Here is a 23,808-nt window from a genome sequence, read left to right as displayed (position 1 = left end):
TTGCTTATACAAGATGCACTTGTTTGATATATAAAATACAATTGTTGTTTTTTGTATAATGTTTTTAAAGTATTTGACTCTGCACATTTGTTTCTGCCCATTGCAGTAGTTTTATTGCTGCAGTTTTTATAATTCTGTGTTGAGGGCTGCCACTGCTAGTTCTGTCCTATGTTGAAATGAAAGAAATAAAACTAAGTTTTAGTAAAGCAGTGAGTGTTACTGTGTCATATTAAAGAGAGAGAGAGAGAGAGAGAGAGAGAGCTGTTTATTCATATAACAATGGATTCTTGTCAGAGTCAAGCTCAAAATAAGTCTTTAAATTAGAATTTATTTCTAGACTCTATTTCTGTCTGTGCTAGAGACAGATCAACATCATTATGGAGTTGCATACCACCATAAAAGCTGCAGAAGGATTTAGGGTTAAATGCATTGCAAAGTGAAGTTATAAATGTACTTAAAACACATTTATTCCACAATTTGCTGCACATAGTTTAAAACTAATAAATACAGATCTCATCCAAAGTCTATATAATTAGCTATGTTTCAATCGCATCACAGGAGCTATGGGAGTCACTGACACACAGAAGTTGGTGGACAGGTTTGGTTCTCAGTGTGACACACACACACCTGGAAAAGATGAAGTTGCAGAATGAGCATGAACTTCAGCGGCTGAAGGAGGAGAGAGACGCAATACACACTCAGTACCAGAACCTGAAATACTCAGTTGGAGATACTGAACTGATACCTGACCTAACCGATAGAAGGAGGATGATGTCTCAGCTAGAGAAGGAACAACAGAAACTCACACACAATTGGTGTGGAACATCTGTGTTACAGGCTAAAGCACATCACACTGCAGGATGCTACTGTGCAGCGAGAGTGTGTGTCTCCTGTGTGTGTGTTAAATCTGTTTCAGGTGGCGAAGCTGAAACTGATGCAGCTGCAAGACGATCTACAGGGACATGATATACCTGCAGTGATGAAGGAGATAGAGGAGCTCCGTGCCAGCACTGAGAGGAACCATTCTGACTTCCGGACTCTTCCTGACGCCTTTGCGATTTAATACCTAAAGGAGAAACACATGGCAAAATAAATGAATGTACTTCACTATAGACAAAGGCATGAACCTACTGCAAAGAACTGTTTAAGATCCAACAGTTTTCTTAAAGGTACAGTCTGTAATGTTTCAATGTGTTTTCAGATCAACGACAACAATAACAATAACAATAACAATAATAATAATAATAATAATAATAATAATAATAATAATAATAATAATAATAATAATAATAATAGGAAATGGTGTATCAGGGTTCTGTTTTCTGGTCCTGAAATTAGATCCACCCCTATTCACAACAGCTCATCATATGACCTTGCACAGTTTTAATAGACTGAGCAGGAAACATTATAATATTCATTATTATAGCAGCGGACAGCTCAAGAAATAAAATGTACCATGTCTGTTTTGGTGAAAAAAGTGGGATCATAACATGATCCCAGGAGCTGTTACATATACTGTAACTCATATGTCTAGTTCGCTGTAAAATCATTCTGAATGGCTTCCAATATGGTTAGGGTTAGGGTTTCACCTTCCACTGATGCAGGTTTGCTCTTCTTCTCGACTGGAATATTGGTTGGAGTTGTTGGTGTGGAATCTATTCTTTTATTAACTATGGTAACCTCCATGGCATAATTGTGGTTGGTAGGCTGACCCAGCTCTTTCACCTCATTATTCATCGTGGCCTGTGTCTTTACATTCTCCCCTTCTTTACTTTCTCAGCAAATCACATCGACCCGTTCCATCTTTTTCCATCTTTCTCGCCCAATCCCTGCACCGCAAAGATGGATGGACAAAGTGGCTGCTGTCCATAGTGAGCCAATCAAATCTTTCATACATTAGTGACGTTTCCATCATTCTCTGCTTATTGCATTTGTTTGCAATGATGGACCCACCGACAGCCAAAAATGGATGGGTCAATCAAATCATGTGCGCCTAATGGTGTGTCATTTAGGTCAAGTGTATTTGCTTATGAATGGTGTTTCACGGCAGCAAGGTAGCGAAGTGTTACTCTGTCAGGTGACATGTTTCTTCAGTGTGTGCTTTCTTATAACACCATCTGAAGCTGGCAACAGACCTGCTCGTCACCAGAACAAGTGGTATGACATGTTTCAAAGGATATGTATAGAAAAAAACATAAAACCATACCGTGTGATCTATAGGTTGCTTGCCAACTGACAGTGTTTGTTATAATGTTACAGATAGTCCAATGCAGGCCTGTGAACAGACATCACTTTTTTCCAGATTCTCACACTCAAGTTACTGAGGAGAATTTGGTATGTAAATATCTCAATATGAGAAAACTCCTTGTATAATAAGGTGTTTTGAGTTGTCCTCCAAATACTTTAGTTATTGCTTAAATTATACTGCCATAAATGCAGACTGTTAATGGATATTTTATTCATTATGTTGTTTTAGGCATCATGGGGCAAGCCAGTGCTGTTCGCATTAGGCCCAGCACTTCTGTCAAGCATAGTCCCCACAACAAACCCACATTCTCTGTGATTGTGGACTCTGGACTCTTAGTCACCACCACTCCACAGCCCAGCAGAACTCCAGCCTTTGTGATAGTCCATCAGCCAAGCAGTGTTCCTCCAACTTCCAGGGGAACACATGGCACCAGGATGCACTATGGGAAGAAGGCAAGCCGGCAGAGACAGTGTCATGCTTTGGGACCAACACAATATTTGGCAGGTGGTCATAATGTTATGCTGTATATGTATGTTTTATATATAGATACTTTGTTTCAGTAGTTTTTCTCTTTTGTTTATAGTTAAATATATATATATATCTATTTTATAATTTGTCACTTGAATTTATTGTTAGGGTAAATGTAATGTATTATTCTTAATCTGGTGTATTTATATATTTAGTTTCCAATATCTTGTATTTGAGTGTATTCTTTGTTTAATCATTATAAATAAGTTTTAGGATGTTATTGCATATTTATGTGTGTGCTTTAATATTTATATTTAATCATATAAATATAGATAGTGTTTTGTTTATGAATTTCTATACTTTGTTACAACTTTATAATAATTTATCACTTATGTATATTGTTATGGTGTGTGTCTTGTGCTATATTATTCTTATCATTTATTTAGTTTTTAAATAAAATGACAAAGTTTTATATACCAGTGACGAGTCACTGATTTATTTTACACTTTTCAGTAATCAGTCTGTGAGCCGGGATGGTAAAACGTTCTGTTATTCCATTATTTTTGCATTCTGAAGTACCTTAACCCAGATCTTTACATAGGTAATGGAGCATTCATGAAAAGTAAATTCCTAACAGTACATATGTATAGAGAAGGCATAAATTGCATAGAATTAAATCACCAATATCAGTACACTACACATGAGTAAAAAACAGAATCATTTTGACAGCAGGAATGTTTCTGTACACTAACAGATGGCATTTAAAATACTTTAACGCAGTTAACGCACCCTGTCCTTCCCCCGCGCCAGACCTGTACATCATCTTAGCACTGTAAGCTGTAGTGATGATGCAAAACCACGACAAAGATCTACCTTCTGAAGGGACGATGTAAATTTAAAACTCATCCAGATGGAGCCACTGATCAAACCAAAGTCGTCTGCATTGTCTGTAGAAAGGAATTTGCATACTGTACCATCGAAGCAGTTCTAGCCTGAAATACCACATGAACTCAAAGCATGTTTTAGCGAGCTCTACAGTTAGCACAACCCCGGCTGCTACAATCAACACGCTCCGCCAAACCATGCTGCCTGAGGCTAATCGCGACAAAATTAGCAAGTCTACATTGGAAAAACTTGCAAATACGATAGCTAAATAGATTTCTGTGGACTATAGGCCTGTTAATATAGTGGAAGACAAGGTTAATGGTTGCATTTTGAATAGTCAAGAACTACAGTACTTTCGAAAATAAATCAGCTGTTTGACACCGATAAAAAATCAAAAGAGGAAAGATTAGCTCAAGCTAAATATGTTGTAGTCTAAGTGATAGGCTGTTGTTCATTAATAAATAATATAAAAAAGTATTTGTTGTAATGTCTATTTAATGCTCGTCTAACACAGTAATTACTTTAAATGATCATTTTGGGGGCAATTTCTCAGCCAATGTTCATGTTTGATTAAATGCGATTAATTAGATTAATTAATTGTCACATAATGTAATTAATTAGATTAAAAATTTTGATCGACTGACAGCCCTAATATATATATATATATATATATATATATATATATATATATATATATATATATATATATATATATATATATATATATACACACACACACACACCTGTATAGTTCATGCAGATAGTAAAGAAGGTGGGGTCAGGAGCATACCTATGTATGTTAGTTTGTCATTAAGGTTTGGTTGTAGAGCACACTCCAGTAAACTTTACCCTATTATATAATATTAGACTTTCAGAGTGTGTGATAATACGCGAGTTGGCATTTCATATGTAAGTAAGATGTGGATTTTATGTGTCGTAATTTCATATGTTTATTGGGTTATTTTTGTTTTTAAAACCAGAAGCTCTGCTACTGTTATGTGCTTATCAGTGTTGGGTAGGTTACTTTGGAAATGTAATAGGTTACAGATTACAAGTTACTCTGTTTAAAATGGAATAAGTAGTGTAACTTTTCAATTACTTTATAAAAGTAAAGTAACTGATTACATTTGATTACTTTTAAGTTTCTAATGGATATTTTCAACAAAATCATTTCCAAACATTTATACCAGGCAGGGTTAACCTTACAGTAGTACTCAACTCTGTTTACTGTTAGAATTTTAAATCTTTTCATCACTTGAATTAAGATTATGTTGATTTAATTTTAAGCACAGCCACCACAAAACCAGACTTCAGAACAAAAATTGTTTAATACTGTTTTAGGAATCAAATCTTTGCATAGCTATGACAGGACACACTGGCAAATAACAATGCCTTGGAATAAAACAAAACAAAAAGAAGAGTCATCATAATGTATGCTACAGTGCTAAAATAACTAAGTTATATTAGATCTGACATTACCAAGACATTTTCAAGGAGGAAAAATGTGAGCTATATATTTTCTGTCAAAGGGTTCATAAACAGAAGTGTGCCTGGTAAAGGCAGCTAGCAGCAGGGACGATTTTAGGATTTTCATTTAAGGGGGGGCGCTGAAAGATGGGGAAGAGCCGAAATCTGCCGGAGTTTTCATATGATATTTAAAGGGGACTGAGGAGATCACTTATTCGTGTACAGTTTATGGACAATCGCAGAATTTTATGGGGGCTTTAAAATGGCCTAGCGACACCCATGGCTAGCAGACTAGCTAATTTGTTCTGAATGTTATGAATACAGGTCTTGAGTACACTATGGGCTCGATGAGCCAATCAACCAATCAAAATCATCAGAATAGCACCGCTTTAACAAACTCTAGCAACAAATTAATATTTATTCAACATATACTAGTTTTTTTTAAAGAAAATATTCAGATGTAACTCTATTTGTAATCTTTAACATTTTCATAAGTAACTGTAATTTTAATTACATATTTTTCTAAGTAACTAACGAGTTACTGTTACATTTATTTTGTAATTAAGTTACGTAACGCCGTTACATGTACCTAGTTACTCCCCAACACTGGTGGTTATGTAATTCTGTATATGATCCTGTTGTTTATATTCATCCTCACGTAGCTTATTGTTTTATTGTCTTTTTTCTCTGAATCGAGTGCATCTTTTAAATTGTCTTTGGTTAAGCAGTATTGACATCGTTATCACAGCAGTAAATGGTAAACTAATAAGAGCTGGTAGTAGGGTCAGGAAATAATATACCCTATATACCTGAATGTATTGAAGAGTTTGCAAAGTAATATCATTCAAGATGTTTTTAATCAAACAGTGTTAAAACACTGATATCAGGGATCCATTAATATAATCTAATCATAACAGTACCTGTACATGTAGAAGCCTGTGCATTTACTGTGTGCATTGCAAATTCAGTTTACCTGTTGCAGAAGAGTTTATATAATCCAGCAAATTTATAGAAAAGACAAAGTTCAATGCAGATACCAGGGAAAATGTAATCCAATGCTATAACCTTCAACACAGTTTTAAGCCCTTCAGAATAGTCCGAAGTCCAAAGAAGTAAAGTACAGCAGTGTAATTCTGTGCACATCTAACATCTGAAGAGAATAGACATGAAATCCAAAAAAAATAAAAAGAAATACATGTTGTGTGAAATACCAAATTACTGTGGAATAATTGTTTATATTTCTGAAAAAGTTTAAACAGATTAGAAATTAAACATTTCAATCTATAAAGTGACACCTCAATAACAGCGTGGCACTGGGCAAATATGTTTGGTGTCATTAACAGATGGGTGATTAAATGAATAGGAAAATCCCAAAAATTGTGTTGGAGCTTCACTAGCTGCCAAATGACAGTGTGCCTAGCATATGTTCTGCTAGCTCTGACTACTATCCACAGGAGACTAATCTCTCACTTTTCAAGTAAACATTGTACACAAGGTGCCGCATTGGCCACACGAGACTCACCCATGGCCACCTGCTAAAAGGGGAAGAACCACCACTATGTCAAGCCTGCAAAATACCTATCAATAAAACACATTCTACTAGACTGCCCTGCCCTGAGCACTATAAGGCAGAAATTTTTTTCAGAAGACACTTTAGACAATATCTTCAAGACCGCTCCATCGTACAAGATTCTGAATTTCTTAACAAGCATAAACCTCAAAAACCTTTTATAAACTCTTCTTGCTATCTTACATATCAATGTAACCCTATCTATTGAATGTCACCCTATGTTTTAAATACATTCAAACTTTTGCCATAATATAGCCATTGAAGCTAACATGGCATTCACTGATTCAAATCAGTTCTGACTACTGACTTAATTTTCTTAATTTCTCAACCTTGCAGGCACGCTCCACAGACCATTTACTAAACGTGACTGGGAATCGAGGGGCCTGGCTTAAATTTTTTCTTTTTTTAAGCTTGGCCAGCTGCATTTAGCCTACAACTATTTTGGACAATGGAATTCATACCTGTGGTTGACTTTGATGTCTACAAACTTGGTACCAGCGATGTCGCTGACAAGAACTTGCAAGAGTTAGGCAAAGAAATTCGAAAGGCCTTCACTGAAGTGGGGTTTGTGTATCTCAAAAACACAGGAATAGATCAAAAAGAGGTGTGTATTTCCATTTGATCTCAAGTTTTCCTCAGTTTGAGAAATTAAAAATACATTGCAGATTGGGCTTGTTTTAAAGTGTTTGCAGAAAATCTCTTGTCTGTTTTAGGTGGATCGTGTCATGGACATTTCTAAGAAATTCTTCCTGCTTCCTGAAGAACAGAAAAAGCCCTTCAGTAGGGGCAGTTATGCAAATAACGGCAATCACGGTTGGGTGTCCTCAGAAACAGAAAGGTAGCTGACTCTTCTGTCATTTATATAAAGACACCCAGCTTGGAAATATTTGAGTATTTAAAGTGCAAATTCACTTTTACTGTCCACAGTTTAAATCCTCGACGTCCAGGTGACTTGAAGGAGGCCTTTAATACTACATCCCTGCACCCTGACATTGTAATTATTTTAAACACCACTGCAATAGCTAGTGATATAAAATTGAAGATATTAAGAAAGACTAATTGTTATGTTCTTCACCTTGCTTAGAAATGGCCCTCCGATGGTTGTGATGGCTTCCGTGATATCAAAGTCGACTTTTTCCTACACTGTAAGGAGCTGTCTCTCCGTGTACTGAGGGTCATGGCTCTAAGTTTAGACCTGGATTCAGAGGTTTTTCTGAAAGCACACTGCCACCTTGGTAGTAAGCTGAACACACACATTTTTATGTTGCTTTTTGTTTGTAAAAAACAGTCACAGATCAATGTTACATGCACTGAACTTAGAATTCACTTGGAATTGGGCAACATAGGACACACGCTAACTCACTGTGTAAACAAAGTGTAAATGACGGCCATGACTGAAAGATACGACAAATCAAAACTGACCTGCTGAATGACACGTGAGCTGATCTCTATCCTTAAATAAAAATTCACTATCTCACTGACCTGAACATCATTGGAGTGAGTCTCTGTTATGACAGAAAGATTCACTTGCCGGATCCCAACACACTGAAATACAGGAAAGATCAGGACTGAAATATTTCCTAACTCCAAACCTGACCCATTGAATCCACTGACACAAGTGAATCTTGTTCATGAACAAAAATGTTTGCTAACTCAAACCCCTACCTATTGAGTGACAAATATTCCTATCAATAATAAGGTGATAATAATGGCACGACCCTGCGCTCTCTGTATTACGCTCCGGTGAAGACTGAGAGTGTGAAGATAGATCAGATCCGCTGTGGTGAGCACTCAGACTATGGCAGCATCACTCTAGTCTTCCAGAGCCAACAGGAAGGCCTGCAGGTAAGACTGATTTTACAGCAAACTAGATATATGAGTTACAGTATATGTAACAACTCCTGGGATCATGGTATGATCCCAATTTCTTCACCAAAACAGACATGGTACATTTTATTTTTTGAGCTGTCTGCTGCTATAATAATGAATATTATAATTTTTCCTGCTCAGTCTGTTAAAACTGTGCAAGGTCATATGATGAGCTGTTGTGAATAGGGGTGGATCTAATTTCAGGACCAGAAAACAGAACCATGATACACCATTTCCTATTATTATTATTATTATTATTAGTATTATTATTATTATTATTATTATTATTATTATTATTATTATTATTATTATTATTATTATCATTGTTGTCGTTAATCTGAAAACACTTTTAAACATTACAAACTGTACCTTTAAGTAAACTGTTGGATCTTAAACAGTTCTTTGCAGTAGATTCATGCCTTTGTCTATAGTGAAGTACATTTCATTTATTTTGCCATGTGTTTCTCCTTTAGGTATTAAATCGCAAAGGTGAGTTTATCTCAGCCCCAAGTATCCCTGGAACAGTGCTGATCAACATTGCAGATATGATGCAGAGGTGGACCAGTGACGTGTTTGTGTCTGCTGTAAATATGGCCATTCTTTCACAGTAAAGCCTTGTTTTCTACTAACCTTACATCATTAATCTTATATTTAATGTTACACGACCCTGTTTCAGGTCCACAGAGTTCTACTACCTCCTGTGGGTGACTCAAGTGCAAGGCAGTCGTTGGTGTTCTTTGTGCAGCCGGATGATGATGCCATCATTACGTGTTGTGATGGCTCAAACAAATATCCTCCAGTGAAATCGCTGGAGTATCTCCTGTCAAGATTCAACGACACTTATGGCAGGAAATAGAAATGTGCTTCTCCTTGTCAGCCGATGATCACAAAGTAATTTAGTAATTAACTGTTTCATTGTATTTTTTTATAACTTGCAGTCCTGTGTAGGATATAATAATGTTCATCATCAGCATGTCTGCATATACATTTATATAACCATATTGATTTTATCTGATATTGACCTTTTATCATGTTCATTATTAATGGTCTTGTTTAATATCCACACTGTTAAATTTGACTAATTACAGAATTGAATAACTAAAATAAAATAAAATAAAATAAAATACTAGGAATTAAATGCAAATATTTTTATTTTCTTTCTTGTTTATTAAGGATTTTTTTATTTTATTTTATTCATGTTTATTGTTCTTCCTTGAGTCGATGATGAACTGCGACTGCTGTTTAAGGGACATCCGAGTGACGACTTCATCATCATCATCATCCTCACCGTCGTACTCTTCTTTGTACAGGTCGGCTATCTGATTATCCAGGAGTGTGCTGCTGGTGCTAGAGTCAGAACGGTTCCTCTCAGTGCTGGCACGGAGCTCCTCTATCTCCTTCATCACTGCGGGTATATCATGTCCCTGTAGTTCGTCCTGCAGCTGCATCAGTTTCAGCTTCGCCACCTGAAACAGCTTTAACACACACACAGGAGACACACACTCTCGCTGCAGAGTAGCATCCTGCAGTGTGATGTGCTTTAGCCTGTAACACAGATGTTCCACAAAGATTTCCACACTCTTCAGTGTGTGTGTGAGTTTCTGTTGTTCCTTCTCTAGCTGAGACATCACCGTCCTTCCATCGGTTAGGTCAGGTATCAGTTCGGTATCTCCAACTGAGTATTTCAGGTCCTGGTACTGAGTGTGTATTGCGTCTCTCTCCTCCTTCAGTTGCTGAAGTTCATGCTCATTCTGCAACTTCATCTTTTCCAGGAGTGCGAGAGTGTTGCACTGAGAACCAAACCTGTCCACCAACTTCTGTGTGTCAGTGACTCCCATAGCTCCTGTGATGCGATTGAAAGCCTCCTTCATGCTGGAGAAGGTTTTATTCTCCTCTCCCTCTACTGGTCCACAGCGCTGGGCTTCACTGCTCAGCTCACCTGTGTTCAGAGCAATCATCTGTGCTCTGCGTTCTGCCCTGTCACTTTGTGCTTTTTGTTCCTCTATGTATTTTTTGTAGCTGTTCAGGACAATCTCTTGCTTTCTCTTCTCATCGCACATAATCAACTTCTGACTCTGCAGCTCCTCCTTGGCTTGACGTTTGGCCTCATGTACGTTTTTGTACATTTCCTGCAGGTATCTGAGCTCCTGTTTCTGTTGATTAACCTCACACTCCAAGTCATCCATCTGAGACTGGAACGTCTGATTCTCCTCCTGCACGTGCTCCTTTAGGTTTTGGTAGCTCCTTATGATGTGTTCGGTCTCCTGACATTTCAGTTGTGCTTTCTCTAGCTGGGTCTCCAACACGCGCAGGTTCTTTTGGGATTGCTCATCAGCGAAGTCCACTTTATTCATGGTGACCCCATCAGTCAGCAGGCCAGGACTGGTTGCTATCACACTTTTGTACTCGGCGTTCAGTTCTTCCAGGCGGTGACGCTGTGTGTTCGTCATGTGTTTCATTGCGTTCAGCTTTTTCACTTTATCACACACTTTCTGATCCAAAACCTCCACTGCAGCCCTCCCGGACATCTTCCTGTAGGCACCCATCTCTGATCTGTGGGCTTGAAAAGCCTCCCTGATGACCTGCTCATCTGCAGCGAGTGCCTTGGCCAGTTTCCGGTGTATGAGTTTATTCTCCCGTCTGAGCTGCAGGATCTTCTCTCTATTCTTCTCTATTAAAGACTTTGAACTCTCATACTGCAAGCTCCTGTCTCTCTCCAACAGCTGGATTTTTCTCTGTATCTCTGAGACCTGGGCATGAATCGGAGATCTCATTTTCTCTGTATTGAAATACGCGTCCATTCTCTTACTCTGCGTCTCTGATTCTGATCCATACATCCATCCATTTTTTTTTCTTTTTAGATTTAGTTTCATCTGATTGACCAGTGTCATATAGTTTATTTGTTGTAGTATCGTGTCAGTCTTCCTGTTATTATGCTAAAGAGTATTTTAATGAACTGGACAAGTGTATCATTACACCATCATAAGCATCACAGCATAGCGTTATTGTTGCTCAAACAGTAGAGTAGTGCGCAGTTTCATCATGGTGAAATGTATACCTTTAAAACAATATAAGTCACTTCGTGTTTACTAGATAGAATATTTAGAGGTGGTTTCTGCAGCACAGAGTCTTATCTCTGTATTAACCCAGACTCTTAATCAGAGTCCTGCACCACCGCGTCCACAGGCTCAGGTCAGTCAGATACAGGGTCCAGGGGCAGCAGGATCAGAGACGGACACATTCACTCATCACGACAAGGACAATGCAGATTCCCCTGTTTGTTTGTTTGTTTGTATTGGGTCTTTCTGATTGAAAAATTTAAGACGTTTTGTTTCCATATTAATTTTCTCAAATAAGAAGAATGCGCGTGCAGTGCTGTGTAGAAAGTTACTCACTAGAGGGCGCTATAACGCTTTAACGCTGTTTACCATCAGCATGTCTGCATTCACTTTTATATAACCATATTGGTTTAGTCTGAAATCGACCTTTTATCAAATATTTATTATTAATTGTCCTGTTTAATGTCCACACTGTTAAATTTGACTAATTGTTAAATTCCAGTAAATTAGACACCTTCATTTCACCATATTAGGCCAAATGTGTCTAAATGCAATGTAAACAAAAACACAACAGAAATAGAGTTCAAAATATATATGTTGCCCTCTAGTGGTCTGGAGGGGAAGCGTCACAAATATCTGTCACGCCTAACTTAAAAATAAATAATTAAAGGATCCACACCGTCCACCTCAATCCACAACCTCAAAATATACAGTGTGTTATATACAGGATATAAGACAGGATATAATCACCTTCTGCATCTGTCTGATTCATCCTGATGTTCAACATCTGAGTTTTCCGCTGCTGTGCATGCTTGCACAAGAAAACTCTTCTTTAAAAATAAAAAATAAAAAACTTCCTAAAATACAATCAATGTCCAAATTTCACACTTGATTCATGAATAATCTCAACTGGACCCTGTAGGTTTGTACCATAAGGACTGATCATGCTGACCAGCCCTTCATCATGCTTCACACTTCATACTGTTTGACTGTATAATATACATTTATAGACGAGAAATGAGTTAAAATCTCACTATGCAGCCAGTCACCCTAGACAATTCTGTCTTCCCTTTGAGTCTGGTTTCTTATGAGGTTTCTTCCTTATGTCAACCAACTCTAAGGGCTTTTTTCCTTTGCCGCTATACTGAATACTGACAGCTTTAGATCTAGCAATGTGGCTGTAGTTGGACAGGCCCTTAACTCTAAAACTGAAGTATTTTAAATTAAATTTCAGTTCTAAACAATATAATGGTATATAATGGTAACAATATATTGGTACATGAACTGAACTAGTTGTGCTCACATTGTTTTGCACCAAAGTAGAACACTGACAATTCCTAAGTACAAATGTATGTATACGTGTATATGTGTAAACACACACACATATAATCTGAACAAGCATTAATTTATGACCACCTGCCTGATATTGTGTTGGTCCCCCTTTTAATGCCAAAACAGCCCTGACCTGTCGAGGCATGGACTCCACTAGTTCCCTAAAGGTGTGCTGTGGCAACAAACTGTGATGCACTGTGTATTCTGATACCTTTCAGAACCAGCATTAACTTCTTGAGCAATTTGAGCAACAGTAGCTCGTCTGTTGGATCGGATCACATGGGCCAACCTTCGTTCCCCACATGCATCAATGAGCCTTGGCTGGCCATGACCCTGTTGCTGGTTCACCACTGTTCCTTCTTTGGACCACTTTTGAAACACTCCACAAGAGCTGTAGTTTTGGAGATACACTGATCCAGTCTTCAAGCCATCAGAAGTTAGCCATTTTTTATGCTTCTAACACATCAACTTTGAGGACAAAATGTGCACTTGCTGCATAATATATCCCACCCACTAACAAGTCATAATGTTATACCTGATCGGTGTATTATCAGGGATCACACACACACACACACTCGCAGAAGCATACACTGCTACCGAACTTTACTGACAAACTAATCTACGCCACACCGCTGGCCCAGCCATGATAGTTAAAGCCTCAGTTTTTCAGCCAGCTAATTCAAGCCCGCCCTTTACATCTTTCTCCATCTTTCTCAGCAAACTACATCGGCCCATTCCATCATTTTCCATCTTTCTCGTCGAATCCCTACACCACAAAGATGGACGGACAAAGTGGCTGCGTCCATAGCGAAGTGGCATTTCCATCTTTCTCTGTTTATCGCCTTCGTTCGCAACGTTGGACCCGCCGACAGTGAAAGATGGATGGGTCAATCAAATCGTACGCGCCAAATGTCAATATCAATTCAAGTGTATTTGCTTATGTACAGTGTTTCATGGCGGCAAGGTAGTGAAGTGTTACTGCATCAGCTGAGGGATGTTTCTTTAGTGTGTGTTTTCTTATATCGCGTATTTAGCTGTGCATTTTAATAACTTTTGGACTACTTTAAATGTGTGCTTTAATTAACATTTATTTTAGTAGGTTTTGGAACGTTATACCGCACCAGGTAAGATCTGTTTCTTGTTTAAGTCCATGTCTCTATGTTTATCATGTGTTGATTTGCATTATAATAAGTGCATTATACAAGCTAAGATGGCTGGAAATTGTACACCTTTGCATGTTGTTGTGTGTTTTCATTTATTTAATTACTGTATATTATAGTTTAATCAGTGGTGGACCGTCAGGGCCAGCAAGTCCTTCTCTGCTGGCTTAAACAGCAGGGATCTGAATCACTGACTTGCATTTTAATATATTTAATATATTTTTCCATGAATGTGTATTAAATTATTCCCAGTAGTCTATTCTCTACATTTCATAGCTTTTCTCTCAGTTGTGCTGCTTCCAGTAGTGTATATTTATGATAAGAGTATTTATCCAATCATATTTCAGCCAGTGGCTGACATCATGTGTTGCCAAATTTTAATTTCTATTTAACGGTTGATTAGAATCTATTACCTTAACACAGATCTTTAAATAAGCAATGCAGCAGTCATGAGCAGGGGCGGATTTAACCAATAAGCGAGGTAAGCAGCTGCTTAGGGCCCCGGGGAATTAGGGGGCCCTGATCAATACCAAGAAGCCTATATAAATCATATAGTACTTATTACTTTTCTATCATATATTGTATGGTCTGTCTATAACCATTAAGATTTTAATGCTATTTTATTATTTTTATTTTATTTTTTATGTAATATTATTATTATTACATCTTTTCAAATGCGGGGCCCCACCCATGATTCATGAATAGTGGAACGTTCCTATTGTACTGCACATGCGCGAGATTCCCATACCTGGAATCTCTTAGGGCTCCCAAATCACTAAGTCCACCCCTGATCATGAGTACAGTTAATTAGAATTTTTTTAAATCAAAGGACATACAATAAAGCAGAATAAGAATACAATAACATCAACGCAGTAAAATTCATTATTTTGTAGAAAAAATTCCTAACAGTACATATGTATAGAGAAGCCATAATTTGTATAGAATTAAATCACCAATATCAGTACACTACACATGAGTAAAAAACGGAATCATTTTGACAGCAGGAATGTTTCTGTACACTAACAGATGGCATTTCAAAACTGAGTGCAATATTTATTTTTTGTCTGTGGTGGGATTCGAACCGTGTCAGTACTGATGGCAGGGGGACGTCAGTTTATGTTGAAGTTTGCCTACAAAAAAGCACATTTGTCTAAGAAAAATACAAAACATGCACATATAAGTCACACATGGCCCTCTATCTCTCATTTGCTTTATTTCTTTCCTTTTTTCTCTCTCATTTTTCCTCTTTCTCCTTTCTTCCCCACCAAAAACAGACTACTGTTTTGAATATATTTGCTCACTCTTGTCTCATGATCAAGAACTTTGTTTCCCGGTCTTGTACACCTCTTTCTTGATGACTTGGTATTAATTCATCCTTGCTTTGGAGACTATATTTGACATAAAACATACACCAGCCTGCAGAAGTAAAACAGGTCATATGAGGTAAAGTTTATAGTAGTGTCAAAATTGACATTTGTATGCAACATATACTCTGTGCCTCTCAATAAGCTCTGGAAGACTGCGCTCTCTGAATCTTGTGTCTCTGAGTCTCATTCAGCAAACCTCCCTGAATGCTGGTACAGTGGCAGCAGAGAAAATACAGACTTCTTGGTCAGACTTGAACCCCCAAAAAGTATATTACAGGGTGTGTAATGTCCTCTGTGATATTCTTAGCCCTGCTTACAGAGCGAATGCTGTGAAGACGCCCTAGTGAAGGCAGCTCTGTGCCAAAAAATGGCTTGTGTTGCTTTCACAACACACTGGAGGACATTTTAAAAATTTTTTAATGCTGGTGTATCAGACTGTCATGCAGTTTACTAGGATGCTCTCCGTAGTGGAACTGTTAAAGTTTGGTTCAGCGGGGGAAATAAAGCCGTTTTTGTGCCTTACTCACCACTGCTGACATGTTGTCAGAAGGAAAGGTCCTCTGTGATGGTCACCCCCAGGAACTGAAGTTGCGGACTCTCGTCACAGTCTCTGATGATGTTGATGTGGACAGGACTGTGTGTGGTCTTTTTGGCACTCCAAAAATCCACAATAATCTCCTTGGCCTTTTTGATATTTAAGACCAGGCTGTTATTGACACACCACTCTGTCAGGTTTTGATCCTCTTCCCTGTAAATCTTGCTGGGTTTTTTCACATAAAATATGTGATCCAAAAGTAGACATTTTAACATATTCAAAATATTAGATTCCTGCAGCCAGCTTGTAAGCAATAGTTTGTTTTAACTTCCCTAAATTTCATTATTCTGTAAAGGTGTGTAATGATAAAACGGTTAGAATTGCTGCAAATTAAAATGTAACAATTGAAATTACAGTGGCAACAACCACAGATAGATTTTTGCATTAAATTTATTCTAAATCTATTATAAAAAAGGTAGAGAACTGGTGTGTAAAATAGCTAGCAATTTGCACTCAATTGTGGATCACGTAGTGGAAACTATATATTTTACTAATAATAATGCACCATAAGTTTTGATCTCTGTCCCTGACAATCTGCAAAAAACTAACTAGCAATCATCCTCACAAACTAGAATATTTCAGAAGTCATGAAATTACATCAGCTATCATGTATAGATTATATCAAGTATAATTAAATGGTGGTGAATACATATGGACTTTACACTTCTGTTTCATTTACCATTTTTGTGTTTCATTTATAAATAGCTTCTAAATAGTTACTATTTTGGTTGATGTGAATAAGAAATTGAATAAAAGTCAAAATTTGCTCCAGAAATGCACACATAAGCAAGTTGGCTTACTTCTGCCATGTATTAAACTTTATTTGCAGCAATAACATATTGTAATGGATTTTAAGTCAACACAGATAATTAAAATAGTGTTACAATATTAAAATACAACTCCCAATATACACTATATTGCCAAAAGTATTCGCTCACCCATCCACATAATCAGAATCAGGTGTTCCAATCACTTCCATGGCCACAGGTGTATAAAATGAAGCACCTAGGCATGCAGACTGTTTTTACAAACATTTGTGAAAGAATGGGTCGCTCTCAGGAGCTCAGTGAATTCCAGCGTGGAACTGTGATAGGATGCCACCTGTGCAACAAATCCAGTCGTGAAATTTCCTCACTCCTAAATATTCCACAGTCAACTGTCAGCTGTATTATAAGAACGTGGAAGTGTTTGGGAACAACAGCAACTCAGCCACGAAGTGGTAGGCCACGTAAACTGACGGAGCGGGGTCAGCGGATGCTGAGGCGCATAGTGCGAAGAGGTCGCCAACTTTCTGCAGAGTCAATCGCTACAGACCTCCAAACTTCATGTGGCCTTCAGATTAGTTCAAGAACAGTGCGCAGAGAGCTTCATGGAATGGGTTTCCATGGCCGAGCAGCTGCATCCAAGCCATACATCACCAAGTGCAATGCAAAGCGTCGGATGCAGTGGTGTAAAGCACGCCGCCACTGGACTCTAGAGCAGTGGAGACGCGTTCTCTGGAGTGACGAATCGCGCTTCTCCATCTGGCAATCTGATGGATGAGTCTGGGTTTGGCGGTTGCCAGGAGAACGGTACTTGTCTGACTGCATTGTGCCAAGTGTAAAGTTTGGTGGAGGGGGGATTATGGTGTGGGGTTGTTTTTCAGGAGCTGCGCTTGGCCCCTTAGTTCCAGTGAAAGGAACTCTGAATGCTTCAGCATACCAAGATATTTTGGACAATTCCATGCTCCCAACTTTGTGGGAACAGTTTGGAGCTGACCCCTTCCTCTTCCAACATGACTGTGCACCAGTGCACAAAGCAAGGTCCATAAAGACATGGATGACAGAGTCTGGTGTGGAGGAACTTGACTGGCCTGCACAGAGTCCTGACCTCAACCCAATAGAACACCTTTGGGATGAATTAGAGCGGAGACTGAGAGCCAGGCCTTCTCGTCCAACATCAGTGTGTGACCTCACAAATGCACTTCTGGAAGAATGGTCAAAAATTCCCATAAACACACTCCTAAACCTTGTGGACAGCCTTCCCAGAAGAGTTGAAGCTGTTATAGCTGCAAAGGGTGGACTGATGTCATATTGAACCCTATGGATTAGGAATGGGATGTCACTTAAGTTCATATGCGAGTCAAGGCAGGTGAGCGAATACTTTTGGTAATATAGTGTATTTATAAAGAGATGATTTTTTAAGCTAAAATGCTGGTTGGCTGACATGTCTAATATGGTGAAATGAAGGTGTCTAATTTACCCAAATTTAACAATTAGTCAAATTTAACAGTGCAGACATTAAACAAGGCGATTAGTAATGAGTATTTGATAAAAGGTCAATATCAGACAAAATCAGTATGGTTATATAAATGTATATGCAGACATACTGATGGTTATTATATTCTACACAGGACTGCAAGTGCATTCACGCTCATGAAAAATAAAATGAAAATCAAAATATGAAAATAAAATGTCTAATATTTCAGGCAGAAAGACCCCATATGCATAGTTACTAAATTAGTTTGTGATCGTCAGCTCACAAGGAGAAGCACATTTCTATTTCCTGCCATAAGTTTCGTTGAATCTTGACAGGAGATAATCCAGCGATTTCACTGGAGGATATTTGTTTGAGCCATCACAACACGTAATGATGGCATCATCATCCGGCTGCACAAAGAACACCAACGACTGCCTTGCACTTGAGTCACACACAGGAGGTAGTAGAACTCTGTGGACCTGAAACAGGGTCGTGTAACATTAAATATAAGATTAATGATGTAAGGTTAGTAGAAAACAAGGCTTTACTGTGAAAGAATGGCCATATTTACAGCAGACACCAACACGTCACTGGTCCACCTCTGCATCATATCTGCAATGTTGATCAGCACTGTTCCAGGGATACTTGGAGCTGAGATAAACTCGCCTTTGCGATTTAATACCTAAAGGAGAAACACATGGCAAAATAAATGAAATGTACTTCACTATAAAAGTCAGACAAAGGCATGAATCTACTGCATACAGATGTGGCATTTAAAAATGCGCGCTTTTCTGCGAGTCGGCGCTTTGGTATTTAAATGCATGTGTTGTACTTCACAGAATTTCCACCAGGTGGCACATGGTACAACTCTGGCCAGAGCACATTATACAGTATAACGCAGTTCTTTTATATATATTATATATATATATATATATATATATATATATATATATATATATATATATATATCTATAAAGACATATATAGACATATTTACATCTGCCATCTGCGCATAACTTTTTTTGTTCAACTTTAAAGATGTCTGTGCAAAGATAAAAATTAAAATGGAAAACCTGTTGAGATTAAAGTCATTATAATGCAAAATTGAACTGGTAGTTATTAGGTCAAACTAAATAAAAATTGTGACAAAGTAGTGATATTTCGCGAATAAAATTAACACTATGAGAATAAAGTAAAAATCACGAGATTCGTAGCAATACGGGATTAAATCCGTAATATTTTGAGAATAATGTCATTATTTACATTAACGTGTTTAGAGTGATGAATAATATATTAGGCCTATTTGTGTATAGTGAAATGAATGTATTAATAAAACGACTTAATGCATTAAGCGACGTTGAGAATACGCATAAAAGTGAAACTTTACTCGTTGCATGCGCATCTACCTGTTTTAATAATAAGGTAGGTATAACTTATCTGCTTTGAACATTACTCCAAACACGTTGATGTAAATGGCATTATAAATAAAACATTACAACTTAATCCCTATTGTTAATAGCCATTGTTATAATATTATAGCAATATGTAAAAATTTGTTTATGGACTGGTCAAATGGCTCTAACATTTTTATGGCTCAGTTATTAATAGATTTTACATCATACGCGTTTGGTCGTTACTGTAGCACTTATATATTATCTTATGTCACGTTTATATATTCTCTAAAACACTTCTAAATATGAAATATATCTACCTATCTGAACATGGTCTCTGTTTAATAATCAATGCGGCATCTCACTCCCGCAGCCTGCTGCTACTGTAGAACTGTTTAAGATCCAACAGTTTTCTTAAAGGTGCAGTCTGTAATGTTTACAATTGTAATAATAATAATAATAATAAAAATAATAATAATAATAATAATAATAATAATATTAAGCCAACATAATAACAGGAAATGGTCATCATGTGACCATGCACAGGTTTAACAGACTGGGCAGGAAAAATTATAATATTAATTGTACATGCACTTTATCTAGCTTGCAAAAGAGGGCTCTAAAAAATTTTATAAAATGTACCAATGTCCCAAGAGCTGTAATATATACTGTAACTTCTATGTCTAGTTCGCTGTAAAATCATTCTTACCTGCAGGCCTTCCTGTTGGCTCTGGAAGACTAAAGTGATGCTGCCATAGTCTGAGTGCTCACCACAGCGGATCTGATCTTTCTTCACACTCTCAGTCTTCACCGGAGCGTAATACAGAGAGCGCAGGGTCGTGCCATTATTATCACCTTATTATTGATAGGAAGATCTGTCACTCAGTAGATCAGGGTTTAGATTGTTAATCTTTGAGTCATTGCAGAGAGACACTTCACTGAGTTTGTCTTTGGACTTAAACATTTTTATCCATGAACGAGATTCACTTGTAGCAGTAGATTCAGTGGGTCAGGGTCAAATCTTTCATTCCTGACTTTGGGTTTTTTTTAGTGTTCAGGCAATTGAATCTTTCTGTCATAATGGAGATTCACTCCAATCATGGTCAGGTCAGGGTCTGAGTTAGTGAATTCTTAGATCATGGCAGAGATCGACTCGTGTCATTCAGCAGGTCAGTTTTAAGATAGCGTATCTTTCATGACTGTCATTTACACTTCAGTCACACAGCAGGTCAGCGTGTGTCCTATGTTGTCCTATTCTAAGTGAATTCTGACAGTTTGTTGCATGCAAGAGTAGTCTTTATCTGTTTTTTCTAAACATAAAGGAACACACAAATGTGTGTGTGTGTGTGTGTGTGTGTGTGTGCGTGTGTGTTCAGCTTACCTCCAATGTTGCAGTGTTCTTTGAGAAAAAACTCTGAATCCAGGCCTAAACTGAGAGCCATGACCCTCAGTACACGGAGAGACAGCTCCTTACAGTGTAGGAAAAAGTCGACTTTGATATCACGAAAGCCATCACAACCATCGGAGGGCCATTTCTAAGCAAGAAAAAGAACACCACAATTAGAGTCCTTCTAAATATCCTCAATTATATATCACTAGCTGTTGCAGTGGTGTTTAAAATAATTACAATATCAGGGTGCAGGGATGTAGTATTAAAGACCTCCTTCAAGTCACCTGGACGTCGAGGATTTAAACTGTGGACAGTAAAAGTGAATTTACACTTTAAATACTCAAATATTTCCAAGCTGGATGCCTTTATATAAATGACAGAAGAGTCAGCTACCTTTCTGTTTCTGAGGACACCCAACCGTGATTGCCGTTATTTGCATAACTGCCCCTACTGAAGGGCCTTTTCTGTTCTTCAGGAAGCAGGAAGAATTTCTTAGAAATCTCCATGACACGATCCACCTAAAACAGACAAGAGATTTTCTGCAAACACCTTAAAACAAACCCAATCTGCAATGTCTTTTTAATTTCTCAAATTGAGTAAGATTGTTCTAGTGGAAATACACACCTCTTTTTGATCTATTCCAGTGTTTTTGAGATACACAAACCCCACTTCAGTGAAGGCCTTTTGAATTTCTTTGCCTAACTCTTGCAAGTTTTTGTCAGCGACATCGCTGGTACCAAGTTTGTAGACATTGAAATCAACCACAGGTATAAATGCCATTGTCCAACAGAAGGGTAGAGCTTCTATTTTTTAAAACCAAAAATAACTCAATAACTATGTCAAATTGCTACACATAAGATCCACATCTTACTTACATATAAAATGCCAGCTCACGTATTATCAGGGGTCTCACACACAAGCGGCGAAAACGTCAGCGTTATATAATAGGGTGAAGTTCGCTGGAGTCTACAGCTGCAGCCAAAGGTTTTGAGAATGGCACAAATATTAGTTTTCACAAAGTTTGCTGCTTCAGTTTTTATGATGGCAATTTACATAGTGCAGGAATGGGCTGCCATTAGTCAAAATGTGGTCCAGAAGCTGATTGACAGCATGCCAGGGCAAATTGCAGAGGTCTTAAAGAAAGGCCAATACTGCAAATATTAACTATTTACATAAACTTAATCTAATTGTCAATAAAAGCCTTTGATATTTATGAAATGCTTGTAATTATACTTCAGTATACCAGAGTAACATCTAACAAAAAGATCTAAAAACACTGAAGCAGCAGACTTTGTGAAAATTAACAGTTGCGTCATTCTCGAAACTGTTGGCCACGACTGTGCTCTTCAACTGAACTTTCCTGACAAACCAGACAACCACGGCACAAACTCTTTCAGTTTCACTTTAAAAGCCCAAAAGTGTGCAAAGAACAATCCTACATACTACATTAAAAACACCCATCAGAAATAATCTGCATAGTGTGATAACAAATGCACTTAAATTTACGAACATAATCGAAAGAGAGAAAAAAAACCACGACGTTACTGCTGTGTATTTAAGTAGAGATGGCTTATGAAAGAAAGTTAAGCCTAAAAACAGTAAAGTTTCCACAGAATGTACTTCATCAGCTCACAGCAAGTGTTTCTGTACCTAGATATTCAGGATAAGTTATATTTATCTTTAGCATGTAAAGGATGTTACTCATCGTATGATGTTCAGCAAAAATACATGTCTTCTATCCATAAACAGCTATAAAATATATTCAACACGAGTTCATATCTAAACAAAAGCAATCAGAGAGTCAGAGAGGTTAATAGAGTCTCACCACCAGCTCCAAAATTATAATGTAATTTATGGTTTCCTGATGCACAACGAGGCAGAGACGAAAATAAATAAATGTACTGAACCTGTGAATGTTAGGGTAGTGCAGACTTAAGAGGAAGTAGCTCTCTTGCGCTCTCTCTCTCTCTCTCTCTCTCTCTCTCTGTGTGTGTGTTCACATTTTAAAATAAAATATGAAATACAATTAATAAATATAAATAGTATAACATATACAGTTAAAAGGGTGCAAAGGCGTCAACAGCATAGGTATGGTTAAGGTCCGGTGTAAATAATGCACTTATTCCAAGTAAAGAAATAAATAATATAAATATGAATATTGGGCGTGTCCATTGATGGTTGGGCATCAGTCTAGTTACACTGATGAGATACACTATATTGCCAAAAGTATTCGCTCACCTGCCTTGACTCGCATAAGAACTTAAGTCACATCCCATTCCTAATCCATAGGGTTCAATATGACGTCGGTCCACCCTTTGCAGCTATAACAGCTTCAACTCTTCTGGGAAGGCTGTCCACAAGGTTTAGGAGTGTGTTTATGGGAATTTTTAACCATTCTTCCAGAAGCGCATTTGTGAGGTCACACACTGATGTTGGACGAGAAGGTCTGGCTCTCAGTCTCCGCTCTAATTCATCCCAAAGGTGTTCTATCGGGTTGAGGTCAGGACTCTGTGCAGGCCAGTCAAGTTCATCCACACCAGACTCTGTCATCCATGTCTTTATGGACCTTGCTTTGTGCACAGTCATGTTGGAAGAGGAAGGGGCCAGCTCCAAACTGTTCCCACAAAGTTGGGAGCATGAAATTGTCCAAAATGTCTTGGTATGCTGAAGCATTCAGAGTTCCTTTCACTGGAACTAAGGGGCCAAGCCCAGCTCCTGAAAAACAACACCACACCATAATCCCCCCTCCACCAAACTTTACACTTGGCA

The 23,808-nt window shown here is 37.8% G+C and overlaps 3 protein-coding genes across 6 annotated transcripts; 1 reads left to right on the top strand and 2 right to left on the bottom strand.

Annotated features, from left to right (window-relative positions):
- The first annotated feature begins 4,403 nt into the window (after nucleotides 1-4,403).
- On the top strand, nucleotides 4,404-9,580 carry LOC131370682 (uncharacterized). Of its 2 annotated transcripts, none has more exons than XM_058418091.1 (8): nucleotides 4,404-4,510; nucleotides 6,975-7,242; nucleotides 7,352-7,476; nucleotides 7,566-7,632; nucleotides 7,723-7,873; nucleotides 8,338-8,483; nucleotides 8,981-9,091; nucleotides 9,184-9,580. In XM_058418091.1, exons 2-8 carry the CDS (start codon nucleotides 7,087-7,089, stop codon nucleotides 9,361-9,363), a joined length of 936 nt encoding a protein of 311 aa, XP_058274074.1. In that variant the 5' UTR covers nucleotides 4,404-4,510; nucleotides 6,975-7,086; the 3' UTR covers nucleotides 9,364-9,580. The 2 variants fall into 2 exon arrangements, with proteins under 2 accessions (XP_058274074.1, XP_058274073.1); XM_058418090.1 differs by having other exon boundaries at nucleotides 7,723-7,876.
- A 102-nt stretch (nucleotides 9,581-9,682) lies between these two features.
- LOC131370673 (outer dynein arm-docking complex subunit 3-like) lies at nucleotides 9,683-11,340 on the bottom strand. The gene has a single exon (XM_058418072.1). It carries the CDS (start codon nucleotides 11,306-11,308, stop codon nucleotides 9,698-9,700), a length of 1,611 nt encoding a protein of 536 aa, XP_058274055.1. The 5' UTR covers nucleotides 11,309-11,340; the 3' UTR covers nucleotides 9,683-9,697.
- Nucleotides 11,341-16,804: 5,464 nt separating this feature from the next.
- LOC131370680 (uncharacterized) lies at nucleotides 16,805-22,983 on the bottom strand. Of its 3 annotated transcripts, none has more exons than XM_058418087.1 (8): nucleotides 22,947-22,983; nucleotides 21,664-21,842; nucleotides 21,433-21,557; nucleotides 21,277-21,343; nucleotides 21,031-21,184; nucleotides 20,359-20,504; nucleotides 18,830-18,940; nucleotides 16,805-18,737 (listed from the first exon to the last, which is right to left on the bottom strand). In XM_058418087.1, exons 2-8 carry the CDS (start codon nucleotides 21,817-21,819, stop codon nucleotides 18,558-18,560), a joined length of 939 nt encoding a protein of 312 aa, XP_058274070.1. In that variant the 5' UTR covers nucleotides 21,820-21,842; nucleotides 22,947-22,983; the 3' UTR covers nucleotides 16,805-18,557. The 3 variants fall into 3 exon arrangements, with proteins under 3 accessions (XP_058274070.1, XP_058274068.1, XP_058274069.1); XM_058418085.1 differs by having other exon boundaries at nucleotides 22,865-22,982; XM_058418086.1 differs by lacking the exon at nucleotides 22,947-22,983 and having other exon boundaries at nucleotides 21,664-22,940.
- Nucleotides 22,984-23,808: the final 825 nt, after the last annotated feature.

Source organism: Hemibagrus wyckioides, linkage group LG20 (assembly GCF_019097595.1).
Source record: "Hemibagrus wyckioides isolate EC202008001 linkage group LG20, SWU_Hwy_1.0, whole genome shotgun sequence".
NCBI lineage: Eukaryota > Metazoa > Chordata > Actinopteri > Siluriformes > Bagridae > Hemibagrus > Hemibagrus wyckioides.
The sequence above is the reverse complement of the archived record's forward strand: the minus strand, read 5'-3'. Positions and strand labels throughout refer to the sequence as shown.

What these genes read in the sequence shown, in the direction of transcription:
- LOC131370673 (XM_058418072.1), bottom strand. Translation starts at nt 11,308, where the DNA reads ATGGACGCGTATTTCAATACAGAGAAAATGAGATCTCCGATTCATGCC.
- LOC131370680 (XM_058418087.1), bottom strand. Translation starts at nt 21,819, where the DNA reads ATGGCATTTATACCTGTGGTTGATTTCAATGTCTACAAACTTGGTACC. An exon ending in CTGGAATAGATCAAAAAGAG is followed by an intron (nt 21,558 to 21,663) that starts GTGTGTATTTCC and finishes TGTCTGTTTTAG; the next exon opens with GTGGATCGTGTCATGGAGAT. An exon ending in GCCAACAGGAAGGCCTGCAG is followed by an intron (nt 18,941 to 20,358) that starts GTAAGAATGATT and finishes TTTCTCCTTTAG; the next exon opens with GTATTAAATCGCAAAGGCGA.
- LOC131370682 (XM_058418090.1), top strand. Translation starts at nt 7,087, where the DNA reads ATGGAATTCATACCTGTGGTTGACTTTGATGTCTACAAACTTGGTACC. An exon ending in CATCCCTGCACCCTGACATT is followed by an intron (nt 7,633 to 7,722) that starts GTAATTATTTTA and finishes CACCTTGCTTAG; the next exon opens with AAATGGCCCTCCGATGGTTG. An exon ending in GTGACGTGTTTGTGTCTGCT is followed by an intron (nt 9,092 to 9,183) that starts GTAAATATGGCC and finishes ACCCTGTTTCAG; the next exon opens with GTCCACAGAGTTCTACTACC.